A 22,830-nucleotide genomic window follows, 5' to 3' on the forward strand; every position below is an offset into this window, starting at 1 on the left:
AGATGGGAAATCCTTTATCCCTTAGAAATGCCTCACAAACTTTTGGACACTAAAGGATAAGACTGAGATGCATAAAGAAACAATTCCTAGTAAACACTAGCATCACTGCTTGTATATAAATAACCAGAGAGGAAAAAGGTTTAGAATGAAAGGAGATAATAAATAAATCAAAATAGACTGTCCTTTTCACAATATATGTGAACCACATGGAGGTAGACTTCACTGAAATAATAGTCAACAATACAATGACTGACATGCATAAATAATTTGGGAGTTGAATAAGCTTAAAAAAATAATTTATATAATAAGGTTATCTTAAAAATTAACTAATATTTATTTGGAAATTGGAACATCTTCTCATCGTTAACTTATAATAAATGCATAAATAGTGATTAGGCCCACATTCTAAAGCTTAACTAGGCTAAAATGTTGCTGCAATATGCATTGAAAAATTGTAATAAGAAAAAAAGGTAGAAAATGACACTACTGCAATATCACTGAACAGAACAAAAATAATAAACGTGGGAAAAACAGATTTGAAGATGAGGAAGTACACAGTAAATTATGGAAATACTAAAGAAACCTCTAAGCACTATGAGACAGTGTTAGTGGCTGATTACACTGAGATATGTACTATACAAACAGCAGGTGATAACACCATGATGCCTAAATTCATTTCAAAACTTTTATAAGGTATAACCTTAACACTAATCTCATGTTTACCAGCTATAACTCAGGGGGGGGAATTAACATTTATTGAGCAACTATTTTATGTCAAGCATCTCATTCAGACTTTTGACTGATTCTATAAAGCTGGATTATAATCCTCATTTTTCAGATAAGGAAACTGAAATTCAGAAAAATTAAGTAACCTGCCCAAATTACTGGTCTTCATCAGCTAACTAGGTAACTAATCATCTGATGAAGCAGGGATTAAACTCAAGGTCTGACTGCAAAATCTTTATGCTTTCCATTTATTCATGATGCCAAATTTTATGCTTTTCAAATGGAAAAAAAGGAAAGAGGAACTCGACTATCCCACAGTAAATGAGCACCTGTTGGAGAAGAAAGAGGAAGGAAAAAAGGGTTGAGAAAGTTTAGAGATTAATAAAATTTCAGGGCAAAGTGAGGAAAATGGAAACATTCAGCCTTACCCATTCCATCTGAGTAAAGGAATGAGGTGATAAGGTAAAAGAGATCCTAAAAAGGAGAGCAACCAAGCAGAAATGGGGGAGGAGTCAGTAAAGTCTACAGCTCAGCTTTCTACAGAGAGGGAAATAGTAAGAAAAGTATATTTGTAAACCTGGACTTTATAACAGAGGCAATTTCTTATTCGCATAGATCAGGTTTCCAATGCAAATTCTAATGCAAAACCTGAGAGAGACAGATCTGTCAGTGTATATAGTACATATCTGCCACTCTATTTTGCTGCCCCCCTCTGAACTGTTTGAGAGATTTCCTATGTTGAGGCAGGGCCTACTTCCCTCTATGAAAGCTGAAAATGACAAAAACTTGCTTTCCCTCCCTCCCTTGCAAGTTAGGCATGAATACATGACTTAGGCTCTACTAATGATATACACCTAAACCTGTGTCTACTTTTCAGAGGCAGCAATACCTACTGCTGGGTACATCTTAAATAAATTCTTACGACAGGACTCTTCCCCTAGATTTTGGTTCAAAAGGATCAGACGTGGAGTCTGAAGATCCATATTTTTAACAAAAGGTCCCAGTTACTGTGATGGTCTGCCAAGATTAGGAAACAATGACTTAGGATACGGCTGTCTTAGTAACTTGCTTTGTACTGAACATAGTGCTCAACTTTATAATCCTGACAACTATAAATCAGAGAAGATGTACACTGTGAAGGACCTCATAAGAAAGTTGAGTTTTGTTCTGACCATATGAGGGGGGAAGAAACCTTTCATTTTCCTTGCAATGAAAGGCAATGAAAACAACATTCTTTTCCAGTACCATGGAAGATGTCTCCTTTAATGGGCACCTAACATTTCTATGCAACAATTATGATTTTACAAAACTATTATCAGTTCTGAGGAAGTTTCAAAGCAACGAATTATTTCTTTGTGCTCCTACAATTTCAATTGGTCCAATTCTGGACGATGTCAACCCTGATTACTTGACTAAAGTGGAGTCTGCTAGGCTTCTACATGGAAATTTACTCTTTTCTCTTTTGTAATTCGTAGATATTTTGTGGGGAGATTCTTGGAAACTAACTAGGTAAGTATTCCATTCTTAAACTTTCAGATTATTCATTTTATATATAAAAACCTTTTCAGGGCTTCCATGGTGGCGCAGTGGTTGAGAGTCCACCTGCCGATGCAGGGGACGCGGGTTCGTGCCCCGGTCCGGGAAGATCCCACATGCCGCAGAGCGGCTAGGCCCGTGAGCCATGGCCGCTGAGCCTGTGCTCTGCAACGGGAGAGGCCACAACAGTGAGAGGCCCGCGTACCACAAAACACAAAATAAAACAAAAAACCTTTTCAGTAGCTATGAAGATGGGCATGATTTTGCTCCTTAATGCTAAGCCTTATTCATATAATTATATAATATTTTGCCCAAATTCCCTTTTGTTTGGTATCAATATCATGACTTTTTTTCTATTTGCCTGAGTATCTTTTTTAACCCAAGTTTAACTTTTCTATATAATTTTGTTTTAGGTGTGTCACTATATAGTGCACAGAATTGGGTTTTCTCTTGTGATCCAATCAAATTCTTTTTCATTTAATAAATGAATTTAGTCCATTTACATTACTGATATGAGAACTTTTTCTTGTTCACAACTCTACCATTTTATATTATTCTGTATCTGTAGTTTTTATTTTGTTTTTTAAGTAGTTCAACTACATGGTCTTTTTGCTTTTTCCTAAGTATTAATTCTTTAATTTACAAAGTTTGCCTTTTTGTTCTAGTAGCTAACTTTATAATTACAACCTTATAGAATATCTTTAGTTGTCTATTTTTAATATTATTTACTAATCTCCTATTGCGAGTAATGATAAAGTTAGTATATTTCCTTGTTTTTCCCTTTCCTTTCCTCTTCTTAATCACCCAATTATTTTTTTAATTACAAAAAGAGATGTAATGATAATACTAACAACAATTACAGAAGTAGGTAGTTAGTACAGAGTTTTAATATATTTTTCAAAATAGCTAGAAATCAAATTATGTAATAATTCATTTGACCTGAAGGAGGTGGAAGATGCTGCTTCATTTTCTTTTAATTAATTAATTTATTTTTGGCTGTGTTGGGTCTTCGTTGCTGTGTGTGGGCTTTCTCTAGTTGTGGCGAGAGGGGGCTATTGCAGTGCATGGGCTTCTCATTGCAGTGGCCTCTCCTGTTGTGGAGCACGGGCTCCAGGTGCGTGGGCTTCAGCAGTTGTGGCACGTGAGCTCAGAAGTTGTGGCTTGTGAGCTCAGTAGTTGTGGCTCACGGGTTCTAGAGCTCAGGCTCAGTAGTTGTGCACAGACCCAGGTGCTCCACAGCATGTGGGATCTTCCCAGAGCAGGGCTTGAACCCGTGTCCCCTGCGCCACCAGGGAAGCCCTCATTTTTTTTTTTTTAAGTCATCTCTATTGAGGTAAAATTTACACGCAGTAAAACTCACTCTCTGTCCTTTTTGATGTATAATCCTATGTGATTTGATAACATAGAGTTACACGATCACCACTACAATCATGATACAGACAGGATCAATGACCACAAGCCTCACCATTCAATTTTAATCAACAGTATCATTTTAATATTACCTCTGTAGTGCTAAATGTGCTCTAATGCTATTACTTGAGTTGTCAGCTTTAAATGATATCCCATAAATTCCTATTAAAGATAAATCTGGGCTTCCCTGGTGGCACAGTGGTTGAGAGTCTGCCTGCCAATGCAGGGGACACGGGTTCGTGCCCCGGTCCGGGAAGATCCCACATGCTGCGGAGCGGCTAGGCCTATGAGCCATGGCCGCTGAGCCTGCGCATCCGGAGCCTGTGCTCCGCAATGGGAGAGGCCACAACGGTAAGAGGACCGCGTACAGCAAAAAAAATAAATAAAATAAAATAAATCCATTTAAGTATACACACTTTCCCACCTACCTCCTGCATTCCCTTTACAATTTTTGTGAGATGTGTGACACTTTTAGGGTATAAAGCATTTACATTCTATGCTGTCATCCTAAAATATACATTGGTTTTCATCTTAATTCCTTGTAAAATTATGCATTGATCTCAACCTAACATTTTCTTGGTTTTACTCCTGATCTCTTGGTTGGCTGAATGTAAAACACAACAATTTCTGATATACAATTAGTAAGTCTTAGCTAATAATAGAAGAAAATAGTAAATCCACTTTCACTAACTTTACAAAACTTAAAAAAATTTTTTTTATTTGGCTGCACCGCATGGCTCGTGGGATCTTAGTTCCCTGACTAGGAATCAAACCTGGGCTCACAGCAGTGAAAGCGCAGAGTCCTAACTACTGGACTGCCAGGGAATCCCCACAAAGCTTTATTTTTATTAGTGATAACAGTAGTAAATGAGTACCTCTAAAGTACTGTGGAACTGCCTGGTGATAAGGAGCATGAATACTCAAGTTATTGGCTGACTGTCTTTTATAAAGGCTTTACTCCATGCCATTAAATATAAAGTGAGACATAAACTGAACCTGGATTCATGTAAAAATAAACTGTGGTCCCTTCATGCTTATATGGTCTCCAATAGTCTCCCTCTCTCATAATTCAATCATTCTTTCTAAAACCTTGACACTGCTAATTGCTTAATAAATCTTTCCTTCAGAAAAACATGAAAGAAAACTTTGTTTACAATAAAAGAATGAGCATCTAGATGATATTTATTCATCAAGGCATACACAAATACACAAAATAGGCTAAACCACTTCATGTTACTCATTTCTGACTTTTCCTACTTTTCTTGATTCTTTTAACAAGTAACATTCAACAGCACTGCTTATGAAGTTAAATGCTGACCTCTCTTCAATATACTTCCAGATTATCTTAGTGCTAACAGCAGTTATATAAAAATATGGAAAGAGCTAGAATAAAGCCTCCACTTTATCCCTTTGATGATGGGAAATAGCTCTGCCACTGTTTCAGCTATAACCTCATTATTCACATGGCTGTAAGTTCTTAATGAATTTCATCAAGAATTCAATTTAAATGTATTAAGTTGCTGTCAGTCCTTCAGTAAGATCAATGAACACCACTCAGGGAAGTATGGAAACAGTTTTCTGAATCTTCCCTAGAACAACTTCAAGGCAAGAATTAGATTCAATAAAATGCACTTTAGTAAAGAAACAACAAGGGACACTGAAAAGAACAAGAATACTGGAGTCTGGCAGATCTGAGTTTAGAAAAAAAAAAAAATTCAAGACTTGGATACTTAATATGTACCATCCAGGACACCTATGTTTCTAAAGTCTCACAGGGCTGTTGTGAGGATTACAACACGTGAGGATTACATGTAATAAGATAAATAAAGGTACAGCGTATTATTTGGCAACTATTGCACAATCAACAAATGGTAGATAATATTAGTTTTTAGTCATTAAGTGTAGTTGTCTTTAAAAAACAATCACTGCAATTAGTGAGAGATACAGCCAATTGTTGCAGGGTAAAATATATCTAAAAATTCTAGCCACGTTCACGTCAGAGATCAGAAGCGTATCTTGAAATGGTTGCAGGAAATACAGTGATAAAATGAGAGCATTTTGAAAAACAAAGGCAATCTATTTAAATGATATTATAAAAAGAACTCAACTGTACTGGAGAATTTTCTCTATGCTTTATGTTTTGGCCTTACTGATTTTTACTGCCAAAGTAATTTCATAGAACATGGATGGGCAGGAGGCATAAGTATGGTCAAGTGCCTTATGTCACCAGTTCAAAATGTATCCTCCTTTTCACCCACTTTTATATAACAGTTTTATCAACTGTACTCTGACCATGGAAATGATTTACTGGTTCTGAAGCTTTGAGAAAGGGAAGGTACAGGGAAAGGTGAATGAAGGGAGACATGCTATGCAATTCAGTTTTAATGATTCAATGCAAAAAACATGTATGATGTTCTATCTATGTTCCAGAAGCTGTGGAGCTCAGTGAAGAGCCAAAGATGAGTAAAACATAATCCCTGAGAACATTTATTTGTATACAACTGTTCATAGCAGAAAGCCTGTCAAAACACAATCTCACTTTGAGTACACAGAGCTAATATGATTAAAAGTTCACCATGGCCATGAAAAGGAAGCCTTCCAAATTTATTGGGATCTATTGAAAAATACTGATTGGGTATACTGTGGTTTAAAAACTTAGTAGAAACCACTCACTACTTAAATACTCTTGTTAAATTACAAAGAAGCCAGGTTTATACATTCAGTGAAGTCATGGAGTATTTGCTACCAAAGTGAATGATCTCCAACCTAGTATGAAACATTCTTTTGGGAAAAAACAGAAACAAAAAAACCCTAAATGTCACAAAGATTAAAAATCAAAGAGTCTCTGTTAGATTTTTATTTGAGTATCAAAAAGCTTCCAAATCTAGTCCTTAGTATTTTTATTAAAAGTGTTCATGAGAATACCATTAACTTAAGAGTTCTGCATATCTTATATAATGTTCTACTATCAACGGTACACTAAACAAATGTCTTAAATCTTCCTCTGATGGAAATGTCTTTCATCTCTATTGGGAACTTTCTCAGTCATGCATAGTTTATTTGAAATCCAAAGGTTCATTTGGTTCTGCTAGACTAAAATTAGATTACTAAAACTAGAATTTTATACTCACCCGATCCTCCTTTTGCCAAGTATTTGTTCTTTGCATAAAGGACAGAATCTAACATGGACTCAAAAAGAAGAAAATAGCCCTGTATAAAAAAAGAAAAAATGGATTTTAGAAAAGTGCAGTATCATCATATGCAGTTCAATTTAAATATCTGGCTAGTGTTTTAATGGAAAATATACTTTTAGTCTCTACCATATAATATTCTGCAAAGTTTGAAATTATTTTTTGCAGTAAATTCTCCACATAATAATTATTAGAAAATCAGGCCAGGGAATGGACTTGAGGACATGGGGAGGGGGAAGGGGAAGCTTTGACAAAGTGAGAGAGTGGCATGGACATATATACACGACCAAACGTAAAATAGATAGCTAGTGGGAAGCAGCCACACACAGCACAGGGAAATCAGCTCAGTGCTTTGTGACCACCTAGAGGAGTGGGATAGGGAGGGTGGGAGGGAGACAGGGAGATGCAAGGGGGAGGAGATGTGGGTATATATGTATATGTATAGCTGATTCATTTTGTTATAAAGCAGAAACTAACACACCATTGTAAAGCAATTATACTCCAATAAAGATGTTAAAAAAAGAAAAGAAAAGAAAAGAAAATCAGGCCAGGGTACAAAGTGGATCCAGAACGTTTATTACAGCAGAATATACTGAACCTTCTCTACCTGTGCTTCCACTTTCTAGACTATTATTTCTTCCACATTAAAAGGAAACTTTCAGATAGAAATTGCTAATGTATCCTATAATTTCCTGGAATACTGCAATATTAATCTAGAGCAATAGTTCTTAACTAGATTTTGCCCCTGGGGGACATTTTTCATTGTCACAGCTGGGTGGGGGCAATGCTGATAAACGTCTTTCACTGACACAGGACGGCCCCCAAACAAAGAAATGTCTGATCCCAAATGTCCACAGAGCTAAGGCTGAGAAACTCTGGTCTGGAACACCTTTTCCCAAAATGTTTCCTGCCCAAAAACATTCTCTTTGAAGAGTTTTTTTTTAAAAAAAAAAAAAAGGAGGGGAGAGGTGAGAAAGACCAGATGCTGTATCATCCTCATATAGAGATTCATAATGCACATCAGCACATTAACAGTTCTGAGAAGTGTTATGGTAAAGAGGATGGTTGAACAAATTCTAAACAAGTATTACCCACTTTTTAACTAGAAATCTCTTTTTTTCTATTTAACATGTATCAACACCTTGCACAACTATGTTGTTTGAAATACATTTCATGAAACTCAGCCCCAGTGTGCTCCAGACTCTGGAGAACACTTGACTCCTCCACCAAGAAAGGCTAATCACAGCACAGATGAAAAGATAATCTGCCACTACTGGTGTCACAAACACAGTACATTCTAATAGTATGCTATACACTTTATTATAGAAATGATAAAGTAATCATGAGTGAGAGATCAATGCCAGTTTCTGTCAGTCTTCTTCTGGGGCCCATCCTCCAATAGCCCTGAGCAGCAGGGAAAGTCAAGTGTTCAGCACAGTGCTTAGCACATAATACACCCTATTATGGCTAAGCGTTAACCAATATGAATGTTACCCTCATGTCAGCATTCTAAATCAAAACTGTTCTCACTCATTTGTTCTGTGCACAAATAACTAAGAGGATCAATACACAACACAATGAACAAAACTGTTTTAAATGTTTCTCTAGCACAGGAAAAACCTTCAAACCCAGAATGGATAATCTTCCCAAGAGATTAATAGCAAATTTAAATTTACAGAAAATACAGCTCTAGTGCTTGAATCACTTATAAAGGAACCTAATTAAACTACTGCTAGCAACTCTATATTGGCATTTAGCTTCTCCCCACAACACACTAATCCACTGATAAGAAAATAATTGCCTACAAAAGACAGACTTAGCAACAAAACTCTTTTATTACTGTGTTTACATTCGGATAATTAAGGATTTGGTGGAAACTGCTTTCCTTGATAGAGCACTTCAGTAAAATGTCTAACTCTTATAAGTTAGTTCCTCATTAATATCATCTGTGTATTCAAAGCACAAGAGCCTTCTGGAATTCAACTAAGATATCTTTATCAATCTGACATAATTCATGCAGATCTATGCACACAGATGCTTATAAATAAGCATTTATCAGTTGATTAAAGTGAATTATAATTTTTGCCAAAAAAATTATTTGAAGAGGAGGCATCTATTTACCTAAGAGGAAAAGATCAGTTGGTAAAACATATTAGTAGGTTGGGAAAAAACGGTCCTTATTTGCAAGATTGTTGCATGTTAAAACATTAAAATAAAATAAAATCACATTTTCATATAAATTGAGTATTCATTATAGTCCAATCTTTTTTGGAAGGGGGCAAAAAGTATAGTGTGTTACTGATCTGGCACCATGTCAAACTGTTTCTAGTATTATTCTTTCAAAGTAGTTAGTTAAATCTAAGTATTTTCCCTCTGTAAGTTCAAACTCCATCTTACTTCCACATACTACAATCAAACCAAAAAAGTTTTTTCAATCCGTAACTGAAAGTAGCTCCTTCTAGCAACATGCTCATTTATTGCATTTAAGATAAAGTTATAATTAGCCATTCATCTGAGATTAAATAACCGTATTTTAAATCGGTACTATGGTCAATACCAATAGAACCAATTTAGAGGGTGGACTCTTAGATTTATATCCTAGAGGAGCTTCTTTCTCTATGTAACGTTGGGCAAGTTTACAAATGAAGAAACCGAGACTCAGTGACATTAAGTGACAATAACAATGGTATTCTACACCATAAAGCTGTTATGAGAACTAAGTATGTTAATACATGTAAAAAGGTTTGGAACAGTAAATCTAATTAGTTTAACTAAAAAAAATTAAGAGCTACTTAAAAAATATATTTGTAAAGGCTAGTGAGAATTTTTAAATTACATTTAATAGAGAATGAAGGCTTACCAGATTGTCCAGAATTATATAATATTTAGTGAATGGTCCTATATTAAAATCCAGTCAGAACTAAAATTCTTTTTCCCCCCGCCCCAGGAGTCACTTTTTTTTTCAGACCAGCCAAAACTATACGCATTGTGTGCATACAAAAAAAAAAGATAAAAATGAGAAAACTTTCTTTAAAATTAAGAAACAAAATTTTAAACCCAATTGAAATAATTTGATCAGGTTGGCCAAATTAGTGCCAATTCCAGCTTCAAGATTCTTCTTGTGAAGATAGAGAGATTTGTTTCGCTGGGCTAAAAAAGTTAATTTTACTTAATCTTCTGAACTTTAGTATTTATACTTAAGACTTTCCTATATGTCTGCTTCCATTTAAAATAATAAACACCAATAAGCACTTTTCCACATACCCCATAATGATCACCTTAGCTAAGATCAGAATCCTGATCAAACAATATTAGAGAGTTTCTAGGGTTCTAACTATTTAAACAATGTAATTTTCACATTAGAGAAATCAGTACTAGCAAGGTTAAGTGAGGTATTTTAGGTCACGTAGCTGGAAAAATAATACCGGACAATTTTCAGATCCCCTCATAAACACTGGTCTTAAGATTAAATTCCCAATGCTGCTAACTAAACTCAACAAGAGATAAGAGTGCAAATAAACAAAACAAAGATAATCATCCCCGGCAGCAAAAACATCCTTTCATAAATGCCATGTCTTTACTTCCCATTTTTTAGAGTCAGCCAACATTATGAAGTCAGAGAGTTTCTGAAAGCAAATAATCAAATGTTTTTGTTGATACATGTAAAGGATTTAGCAGAGTGCCTGGCACAGAGTTAACACATAAAACCTACAAAGGACCATTTTTTATAACTCTAATTTGGCAGAAGTCATCATATGGGGTTAGCTACTATGAGGTAGAATTGGGCTAAAATGGATTGAAGCAGAAGGCTAAAGCACGTCTTTCTTTTTTCGTCTTTTCCCATTCCATTTTTTTCTCCTTTTTCTCTCTTCATTGGTGTATAATTAAAAACAATACTTTATTTCTGATAATACCTTTTTTATTTCTGTAGCAAGATATTTCTTGTATATGACAAGGCTTCTGTTCTGTCAAAGCAGTTTCTAAACTTTATGTTAAAGAATAACTAAACTAGCAAATCAGTAGAAAAGCATTCCTTCAAAACAAGAATAGATTATACATATTCATATTTAGTCCATCTACTAAATATGCCACATTATGACTATGATTATGATTTTGGCCACGCCACGGGGCTTGTGGGATCTTAGTTCCCCTACCAGGGATCGAACCTGGGCCCTGGCAGTGAAAGCGCCAAGTCCTAACCACTGGACGCCAGGAATTCCCAAGCCACATTATTTATTACTCAATGAAGACTGACAATTTTACTGGTCATTTATTTCACTTAGTATCCAGATATCTGCTCAACTATTACCTCCTCAAAAGGGATTTTCTTAATGTCTCCACATAAAATATCTTCTTTTTCCCCCACCGAACTCTCTCTCTTTACCCTGCTTTGTACTCTATCATTGGTTATTTTAAAATGCTGTTATCATTGGTTATGTTATCATTGGTTATCATTGGTTATTTTAAAATGCTGTTTTGCTTTCTAAAATTAAAATTCTCAAATAATAATAGTGGTGAAAACTGTCAAAGTTCATAGTATTAAGTGTTCTTTTATGGAATATCTTATTTAATTCTTCCCTAAAGCACATGTTATTATTTCCATTTAACTAATGAGGAAATTAAGGCTTAGAAACGTTAAATAAGACTTAAAAAAAACAGCACACAGTCACAGAAACAGTTGAACAAGTCAGAATTTGGAACCTTGGTCTGCCTGACTACAGAGGTCAAGTTCTGAATAACTATTCTATGTTGCTTCTTAAATTGATTTACCTGATTGAAAATAAGACTTGGTATTTGTATTATATTATACTACATTTGTAATTAAGGACTCAAGTGTTCTGAAATAAGAAAATTCCCATAGAGCATATTAAACAAGATTAGAATTTACAATAGGTATCTGATTAATATTTCAGAGTGAAAGCTTATTTGGCAAGTGGCTGTTAGCCACCATTCACTGTGAAAAATATGACTTTAGAAAATCAATGAATATACTAGAATATATGTAGAAACAAAACTTAACATTTGTGAGATAAATGAAAATGTCTAGTTAAAAATATTAGCAGATGAAAAGTTTCATATATGGATTGCTTGCGGTTATTGTCCTTTCTCTCAACTTTCCACTTTGCTAAACTTCATTTTACTATAGGCTCCCTACGTGATAGAATAGGCTTTAATTTCCTGGGAATTGTCCTTGGTTCTGAACCAAGTCATTTATTACTGATATCAGAAGGCTTTGCTCCAAATGCCCTGCTCATCTGCAGTGTAATTCAGACTGTAATTTCACAGGCTGCTGCCTCACCTGTAGGGGTGCCATCTGGAAGAGAATTATACCCAATACTTCTCCCATGATGCTCATGGGGCACTTTTCTTCCCAAACTGACATTCATTTTTTAAAATTAAAATTTGTATTTACACTTCAAAAATTAATAACTACAAAAGTAACACACTGGATCAAATCTGGAACTAGAAGAACCATTAACATTATTCACTGAAATAGAAATAATGCCTATTATTATTTTAAAATGTCTGCTCATGGTATCTTCTTGGAATAGATAAATTAATGATAAAAGAAACCTGTGATACCTTCAGAATAAGGTGCTTCTCTTGACTAATTTTTTTTTCAGTTCAAATAACTGAATTACTGACACACGCTTAGGTAGAATTAACTGTTTAAAAAAGTGAGGCAAGGGGAAGGCAACAATAAAATGACGAGTTTATGTGTAGAAAGTCTAGTGACAAACAGTCAACAATCTGGATTTATTTAAAGATAAAAAATAAAGATTTATTTAAAAATATTTAAAGATTACTTCCAACAAATAAATAAACCTACGAAATCTAATCTCAAATTCTTAAGTACATTTCTGAAGCATAATAAATATTTGATGACTTCTTTTTCAATACTCCTCTCAATTCTATAAGATTTACTATAGATAGGATTTTATCCAATGTGACTGGGACTAGTAGTCAGTTAACTGAAAACAACATGTTTTAAGTAAAAACATACAAATGTAGATTTGTTTACCAATATTACCAATATCCACTTGCCAAGTGGAGAATCCTTCAATCCTATAATTTCCACCTTCACTCCTAAGTCCTTCACGATTGTTTTAGTGCTTTATTTTACAACAATTTTTTTCTTACAATATTGTTCAATAGTTTATGTTAATATTAACTGATTTTTCATAAATAAGAGGCAAACAAATACAGTAAGCTCTTGGTAAACAATACAATCCAACTGATAGGAGCAGAAGAGGAGCAGCACACTAAAGGTACCTCATTAGCCTAAGTGTTCAGGTAGCCATAGGAATCTAGCAGATGTTATACAAAAAGAATGCAAAGCATCATTAATCTGGTGAATTAAACGCAGGTTGGTTAGGAAGCTTCAACTGTACATGCATGTGACAAAGTATACTGTCATGATGTCACCTTTTAAGGAAAAACTTCCTTGATGTCTCAGACTAGGTCAGGTGGCCTGTATAATATCATCTAAGTTGAGGTATGAGCTATTATCAATGCATAGAAATGAGAACTCTAAAACAGGGTTTCTTAACCTTGGCACTACCAACATTTTGGGCCAGATAATACTTCCTTGTAGGGGCTGTTCTGTCCACTGTAGGGTATTTAAGCAGCACTCTCCTCCAGTCCCCATCTCTCCTGAACTGCTGTAACCTAAAATGTTTCCAAGACATTTCCCATTACCCATATATCCCAGGCGGGCAAAATTAGACATGCTCCCTCCACTGCTGAGAATCACTGCTCTAGAGATATAACAAAAATAATTAGATAAGCATTTTCTCCTCATCTACAGTGCTCTCTGCTAGAAATGTACCAAACTTAAGATTTTACAGGATGTACCCGATCTTGTCTGATCTTAGAAGATTTAAAGGATGTAAAAGAACCTCTATTTACTTGTTATATTTATAATAGCCTTAGACATTGAACATCTAAACTGCAAAGTTTTTTCAGTGATTTCCAAGCCTGTGATTTGACTCTTTCACCTTAAAATGTGCTAATACTAACCATTTTATTTATCACAAATATGATAAGGACGTTACATGAGAATTTTAAAGTAATTATGTAAAATACTTTTGGGTAAGATACTTTCCTTACTGATAGCTCTACGGTAACCGAGACAGATTATATTACACTTTCACACACCTGGAAAAATGCAAGGTGTCCGATGATATCAAGCAACAAGAATATCTGTATCCTTTGCACTCATTTGCCATAAAATGGGTAAAAAAATAATGCTTTAAACATGAACACACAGACATCTTTGTTCAATGTTTTATGTATTTGGTTAAGATAAATTTCTTAAAGCAGAATTTCTGCATTAAAGGATATGCACATTTAAAATTTTGACCTGTGTCATAAAACTGCCCCATAGAAAGACTGTGACAATTTTTACTACCAGAACTACATGAGTGTACTAAAAACTTAAATGTAAATGGGGAAGGTATGAAGTTTTATACACACACACATATATATCTCCATGTTCTGGGCGGGGGAAAGTACTAACCATAAAGAAAAAGACTAATAAATTTGACATTAAAATTTAGAACCTCTGTTCATCAAAAGACATCAGAAGAATAAAAAATAAGTCACAGAGTTTGGAAAGATAACACACACATCTCCATCTCCAACAAGGAACAGTAATCAACAAGAAAAATGCGGGCAACCCAAAAGAAAAATGGGTTAAAAAATTATATACAGTTACGAGCCAGGAAATCACCAATAACCATATGCAGACATGCTGAACTTCATTAGTAATTCAAACACAATGAGACTACCAAATGATTACCAGATTGGCAATAATTACAAAGTTATGCAATATCCAGTGTGGCAAACCTATGGGGCAATGAGGTAAAAATACTTCGATCCATCCCTCCTTCCCTTCCTATTCTTTTTATTTTTTGAAGTATAGTTGGTTTATACAAAGTGGTGTTAGTTTCAGGTGCACAGCAAAGTGATTCAGTTATACATACATACATGTATTTTTTTTTCAGATTCTTTTCCATAGGTTATTAGAAGATACTGAATACAGTTCCCTGTGTAAACAGTAGGTCCCTGTTATATATATATTTATATTATATATAGTAGTGTGTATATGTTAATCCCAAACTCCCAATTTATCACCCCTCCTTCCCCTTTGGTAACCATAAATTTGTTTTCTATGGCTGTGAGTCTGTTTCAATTTTGTAAATAAGTTCATTTGTATCTTTTTTTTTTTAGATTCCACATAAAAGTGATATCATATTTGTCTTTCTCTTACGTGAGTTAATATAATCTCTAGGTCCATCTATGTTGCTGCAAATGGCATTATTTCATTCTTCTGTATGACTAATATTCCACTGTATATATATGCTACATCTTCTTTATCCACTCAACTATCGATGAACTTTTAGGTTGCTTCCATGTCTTGGCTATTATAAATAGTGATGCTATGAACCCTTTGGTACACGTATCTTTCTGAATTAATTTTCTCCAGATATACACCCAGGAGTGGAATTGCTAGACCATATGGCAACTCTATTTTTAGTTTTCTAAGGAACCTTCATTCTGTTCTCCACAGTGGCTGTACCAATTTACATCCTCACCAACAGTGTAGAAGGATTCCTTTTTTCCCCACACCCTCTCCAGCATTTATTATTTGTAGACTTTTTGATGATGGCCATTCTGCTCGGTGTGAGGTAATACCTCATTGTAGTTTTGATTTGCATTTCTCAAATAATTAGTACTTTTTCATGTGCCTGTAGGCCATCTGCATTTCTTCTTTGGAGAAAGATACATTTGTATTTCTAAAACAATATTCCAATCCTGCACGGTGATTGAAAAAAATCATTAATTATAACTGGAAATTCTACTCTTAAAAATACAACTAAATTACTTGCTAGCACTTTTACTGATGAGAATTAATTACGTTATACTTATATGTAACATGGTGGTCCTACAAAACTCGTAAGTTATAGATGTTTGAGACTACAGGAAAGATGAACTCTATTAACAGTATGATTCAGGGCTTAAAGAACAAGATCTCATTCTGTTTCCTGCACCAATGCATTTTAGGAGCTCCTGATCCTCTACGTACAACATATAGGCCAGAAGAAAAAAAAGAACATCTAGTTAGATGCATCAGTAAGCTGGCTTTCACCTTGAGAACCATTTGCTAAAGCTAGTAAATAAACATGGAAAAACGGGAGATAAAACCCATGGTCCGGCCAAAGTGAGGAATATAAGACCCAAATAACAAAACAGAGACAACCAAATATATCTACAGAGTAAATGTAAATTTAAAATCTCACCTGCTGCCACCCTGCTCCCTCCCCGACAACCCAGTTTAGAACCTTGGCATTGGGTGGTCAAACACATACTCCCCTCCACCCCAACCCCGCCTCCAATAATTCTTAACATAAGCCAGTCCTCATGCAAATATACAATCTTAATTTACAATGTCTAGGTGGCAGGAAAAACCTCAGCAATTTAAAAGTGATTCTGCAACATACTCTGTTGTCAAGACTGTGAAAAAACAGGTATTCTCATTACTGTTGGTAAGAAAGCAGAATGGTAATAAGGTAAGTGCTGAGGAGAATTTGGCAAAAACTGTTAAGATTGCATATGCATATGCATTAACCCTTTGACCCATCAATCCCACTTCCAGGAAGATGAAATGAAATATGTACAAGAATGTTCAACATTAGCTGTAACAGCAAAAGAATGATAGAAATTTAAATGAGTGTTAGTTATATACATTATATTTATCTGTACAATGGAGTATTATATAGCCATAGAAAGGAATGAGGTGTATCTTTCTATAATGATACAGAGTGATGGCCAAGATATAATTTTAAATTTAAAAAGCAAAGCATAGAACAATGCATAGAGTATGTTAACTCTGCGTAACATAGGGTGAAAATATAAATATATACATATCTAATATCTTTTTAATAAACCAAAAGCTAAAAAAAAATTTTTTAAGGTTATCTATTCACTAAGGGACAAAAGGAATGGAACCACATAAATGTTTTTGTAATTAAAACAAAATTAAACTAAAAAAGGAAAAAGAAGCAATTCCCCCAGATTGAAGAAAAAGTAAACAAATAAATCTGATTGTATGTCAAGTTCGTTACATAACCAGAGGAAAATAATTAATTCAAGTAACTTTGAAACACAGTATTTAGACTGTGTATTCCCATGAGATATACTCTAGGACAAAAGAAAATATAGAGGGATCATAAACTGAATTAGAAATCTTATTGTTAGTAGTAAAATTGATATAAAAAATTTAAAACTATTATAGGTAATCTATTATATGATAAAGTAAACAATTATTATTTTAAGAATTAATATTTTCTACATAGAAGAAAAAGAGATACAGTACAAAATTAAAGACTCTAAGTAAAAATTCCATAATCTTAAATTGGAAATATCAGTGTACACTCATGGTTTTTTTAATATTAAAAAAAATAGCTATACCTGTCCACTAAGAACAACATACAACCAATGGCAGCACAGTAGCAATGAGCACTCCTAGAACCCAGACTGTGATCTCTATATATACCGTTTTCCAATGAAAGAACCAGGATTCTTTGATTCCATGTTTAGGCAGTATAAAATGACTGTAAAATATCTTATAGGACCAGAAAGTATAATCTGAAACATAAACATACTTATATTTTCTGTTTTTCATTATTATATTGAAGACAACTAGGAATTGTTAAAGGGATATAAGAGGCAAGTTCAAATGTCTGTCATTAGCTAAAAATAGGCCAGTGTGAACACCAAAAATAGTAATTACAATGGTTCAAAATACATCAAATATGTTAAAAGTCCATGAGTTCATAATGACACTAAAAACAAACCAAAAAAATCCCTTTAGAAAATGCTAGGGAAACAGTTCATTATTCTGAAAATGTTAAGTAGAAAATATACGGCATTTATCCCCTTTTTCCTATATAAACTATAGTTTATAACCAAATGTTTGATGAGAGTACTTACAGAATAACTTCACCTAACAAAGAATAAATGATATAATTAGAATATCACAATTTTATAACTTCTAATGAAATAATGAATCTAAGAAATCATTTTCAATGAATTCTAAAATCTTTAAGTCAAAGGCTGATAGGGAACTTTATAAGAAGTAGATTAGGCTGACAACTCCAAAAGCAATTATCAATCTCAATGTAACAGAGACAGCCAAACACTAAGAGTCCCTTGACTCAATACAATAGAAACCAATCACCACCATCACACATGAGGTGTTCTGGGGGGAAAAACCCCTTGAATTTGTTAATCCTCTATTTCTTGACCTTGTATTTCAAGTTTACAAGAAATACAAGGGATAGAAAAACATATTAAATGACACCATGAGGATGTAATCATCAAAATCCAGACCGTGGAAAATTCTACAGGAAAAATGGCCCAGTTTCTTCAAAGAATTGCATGATAAAAAAAAAAGAGGAAGGTGAACCTACAGATTAAGAGATTTTAGATACCAAGATTTTGATACCAAGAGCATGATGCATAAAAATAAAAACATAATTTGTACCTCATCGATATTAAAAACTTTTGCTCTGCAAAAGGCTCTGTTAAGAGGACTAGTTACAAAGTGGGAGAAAATATTTGTAAACTACATATCCGATAAAAGAACTGGTAAAAAGAACTATCAAACTCAACACTGAAAAAATGTCCAATTAGAAAATGAACAAAAGACAGAAACACACAATTCACTGAAGAGGAGATACAGACAGCAAATAAATATATGAATAGATGTTTCACATCATAAGCCATTAGAGAAATGCAAATTAAAAGCACAGTGAGATATAACTACACATCAGTGGCTTAAATGAAAAAAATAGTGACAATAGGAAATGTTGGCAAGGATGTGGCGACACTGGATCACTTATATGTTGCTAGTAGGAATAGAAAATAGTACAGTCCCTCTGGAAAATAATTTGACAGTTTCTTATAGAACGAAACATACAATTACTATATGACTAGCAATTATACTCTTGGGCACTTCTCTGAAAGAAACGAAAACTTATGTTCACACAAAAATCTATACACAAATGTTCATAAAGCTTTATTTGTAACAGCCCCAAACTACTGGATGTCTTTCAAAAGACGAATGGTTAAACCAACTGTGGTACATCCACACCATAGAATAATACTCAGAAATAAGGAACAGACTATTGACACGAGTCATAATTTGGATGAAGTTTCAGTGAATTATGATAAGTGAAAAAAGCCAGTCCCAAAAGGTCAGATACTGTATGATTCCATTTACACAGCATTTTTTTTTTGATGTGGACCATTTTAAAAGTCTTTATTGAATTTGTTACAATATTGCTTCTGTTTTATGTTTTGGTGTTTTGGATGCCCAAGGCATAGGGGATCTTAGCTGCTGACCAGGGATCCAACCCCCAGCCCCTGCACTGGAAGGTGAAGGCTTAACCCCTGGAACGCCAGGGAAGTCTCCTACACAGCATTCTTGAAAAGACAAAATGAAAGAAACTGAGAAAAGATTAGTGTTTACCACAGGTCAAGGCTAGGATTGGACAAGGACAATAGGAGGGCTCCTTGTAGTGATGGAACTGTTCTGTATCTCAATGATATCAATATCAGTATCCTGGTTGTGCCATTGCATGATAGTTTTTCAAGATGTTATCATTGACAGAAACTGGGTATAAAAGTACAGGGAATCTCTGTGTAATTTTTTATAATTGTATGTGATAATCTACAATTATCTCAAAACCAAAAGCTTAATTAAAGATTTATGAGGGCTTCTCTGGTGGCGCTAGTGGCTTGACAATAGTCAAGACACGGAAACAACTCAAGTTCCCCCCACCAGATGACTAGCTGAAGATGTGATACACACACACACACACACACACACACACACACACACACACACACACACACACAGAGGAATATTACTCAGCCACGAAAAGTAATGAAATACTGCCATTTACAGCAATGTGGATGGACCTAGAGAATTTTATGCTTAGTGAAATAAATCAGACAGAGAAAGCCAAATACTATATATCATTTATATGTGGAATCTAAAAATTAACACAATGAATGTATATGCAAAACAGAAACAGACTCACAGATATATGAAACATTACCAAAGGGGAGAGGGAAAGGGGAAGGGAAAAATTAGGGGTATGGGATTAACAGATACAAACTACCATATATAAAATACATAAGCAACAAGGATATGCTACACAGCATCTGAATCACACCCATTACCCTATAATAACCTGTAACGGAATATAATCTGCAAAAATCCTGAATCACTATGCTGTACCCCTGAAACTAACAGAATACTGTAAGTCAACTATACTTCAATTGAAAAAACAAACCTAGAAGTAAAAAAAAAAAGGAAAGTAAAAAACAATGGATATGTTTAACAGATTAAAACTAACTTCAGAAAGAATTGGTGGACTGAACTGAAAAAAATTATCCAGAATGCAGTCCAGAAAGCCAAAACATTAGAAAATATGAAAAGGTGAGGAGGCATGGAAGATGGAGAAGTCTAATAAATATACAATGGTAAGTCTAGAAAGATTTATTAAACAAGATATGAAAAACTCAAACCATAAAGAAGTTTGATAAATTTGATACACAAAAATTAAGAATGTCTATTCATCAAATCATATCAAAAAAATAATGAACTGACAAGCCACACACTGCCAACAAACGTAATTGATAGAGAATAATGTATCTGTCAAGACAAGCTGGGTTACCCTGCATTAACAAACACCAACCAAATAATCACCTAAAACAAACAAACAAAAGGTTTATTTCTGGTATTACAGGTTGGCAAGAAGCACTGCTTATTATAATCACTAAGGGAGTCAGGCAAGTCATAGGGTCACATCTAACTTCAAAGGAGACAGAAAGATAAATTCTCCTATGTGCCCAGAAACAAGGAGAAGCAAAAGATATGAGAATAGCCCTAGGGCTTCCCTGGTGGCGCAGTGGTCGAGAGTCCGCCTGCCGATGCAGGGGACACGGGTTCGTGCCCCGATCCGGGAAGATCCCACATGCCGCAGAGTGGCTGGGCCCGTGAGCCATGGCCGCTGAGCCTGCGCATCCGGAGCCTCCGCAACAGGAGAGGCCACAACAGTGAGAGGCCCGCGTACAGCAAAAAAAAAAAAAAAAAGAATAGCCCTACTAACACATTGGTAACTAGAATAAATAAGAAACTCTTTCAGAAAAATAATAAAAAGACAAAAATCCCAAATACAATGATAAGCAAAATAAATGAACAGAAATTTCATAGAAGACAATGCCAAAATGAGCTATAAGCTCATTTAAAACTGTTAGTTCTTACACATTTATATAACTGCACTCTAGAAATTCCCTCCCAAATTACATAAAGAAATGAGCAAAAATTAGCAATTAAAACCAGTCAATAATACTGTTTATCTTGAGAACATGTATGCAATGCATTGTATGTGCTTGGTTATATAAAAGGGTGAGATTTCTTCCTGTTTTTGTAATCTCTTAGTGGATTGCCAGTGATGCAAATCATATTCTGGTTTCATGTTTATTTAATAAAATAAAATTTATTTAAAATTGTGTTCCTTCTCTTTTAAAAAATATAGTCACGGGCTTCCCTGGTGGCGCTAGTGGTTGAGAGTCCGCCTGCCGATGCAGGGGACATGGGTTCGTGCCCTGGTCCGGGAAGATCCCACATGCCGCGGAGCGGCTGGGCCCGTGAGCCACGGCCGCTGAGCCTGCGCGTCTGGAGCCTGTGCTCCGCAAAGGGAGAGGCCACAGCAGTGAGAGGCCCGCGTACCGCAAAAAAAATAATAAAAATAAAATAAAAAATATATAGTCACAACACAACTGAACCAGAAAAGAGAAAATAACAGCAAAACTGACTTCCATAATAAGAAAAAAAAACATAAAATGTACATTCTTCAGGGGTTTTGTGGTTCTGCAATAAGAGGGTCCCTTACAGCACTTAGTTAAGCCTTAACACAAGAAGTACCAGTGCCTTTGTTTTTTTAATGGTAGATTAATTCTAAAATATGACAGTAGTTTGGTTTTTCTTTTAATAACAGCATTTCAGAAAAAAAGTAACACTTAGAACTATTTTTTTAAATTACTTAAATCACTACTTAGAAATATAAGCCTCAAATGCAAAATATTAGAAAATGAAAATCTGAAAATCAATGATCTAATAAGCTTCAATTTCAAGAAGCTAGAATAAAAGCAGCAAGTCAAACTAAAAGAGTAGAGGGAAATAATGTCAGAAATAAATAATAGAAAATAAATGTATGATAGAAAAAAATCAACAAAGCCAAAATTTGGGGTCTTTGAAAAGCGTATTAAATGATAAACCCTTAGCAAAACTGATCAAGACAAATCACATTTAATTTCTTAATGAAACAGAAATTTCATTAAGGGAACAGATTAAGCCTCGGGTTTATTCTTCCTTTTACTGGACAGAAGCACAAATTAATAAAAATAAGGTTGAAGACTGAATTCATGAAAAGGTCAGTTAACCTCACATTCATTCAACTTCAAAGCTGTAGTCCTGACTTTACATTGGGTATCTCCAAATAAATATTCTAGTATTAAAAAGGTATAGAGGAAAGAGAGTGAAAATGGAGCCAACCAAATCAATGTATACCCACCATTGAAAAATTTACTCAAAACAAGTAATGTATTGAGAGGTCAAGAAAGTCGTTAATAAGAACAGATCAACATTTAATGTTAACTAACTCCAGCTAAAATTTTCATTTCACCTAAATAAATAATTACTTCAGAGTCCTGTCACCTAAATTTTGCCAATTTGGAGGATCTATTAAAGAGAGTATGAAAGATCTATGCTAAAAGGGACGAAAAACTAAGAGGACAATTATCTCCATCAAGTCCTTTAAATCAGTTTCAAAAAGCAGTGTAAGTCATGGCTTCTTAAACTTGTCCCTTAAAGTATTTCTAATGGTTAAAG

General features: G+C 34.6%; 1 protein-coding gene across 1 annotated transcript in view; it reads right to left on the reverse strand.

Annotated features, from left to right (window-relative positions):
- The window catches only part of PRMT3 (protein arginine methyltransferase 3), a 135,414-nt gene that overhangs the window by 53,286 nt on the left and 59,298 nt on the right, over positions 1–22,830 (reverse strand). Inside the window, exon 11 of the mRNA XM_079930802.1 lies at positions 6,804–6,882. Coding sequence (XP_079786928.1) covers positions 6,804–6,882 — 79 coding nt within the window. The remainder of the gene's footprint in view (positions 1–6,803; positions 6,883–22,830) is intronic.

Source organism: Stenella coeruleoalba, assembly GCF_951394435.1.
Source record: "Stenella coeruleoalba genome assembly, chromosome: 8".
NCBI lineage: Eukaryota > Metazoa > Chordata > Mammalia > Artiodactyla > Delphinidae > Stenella > Stenella coeruleoalba.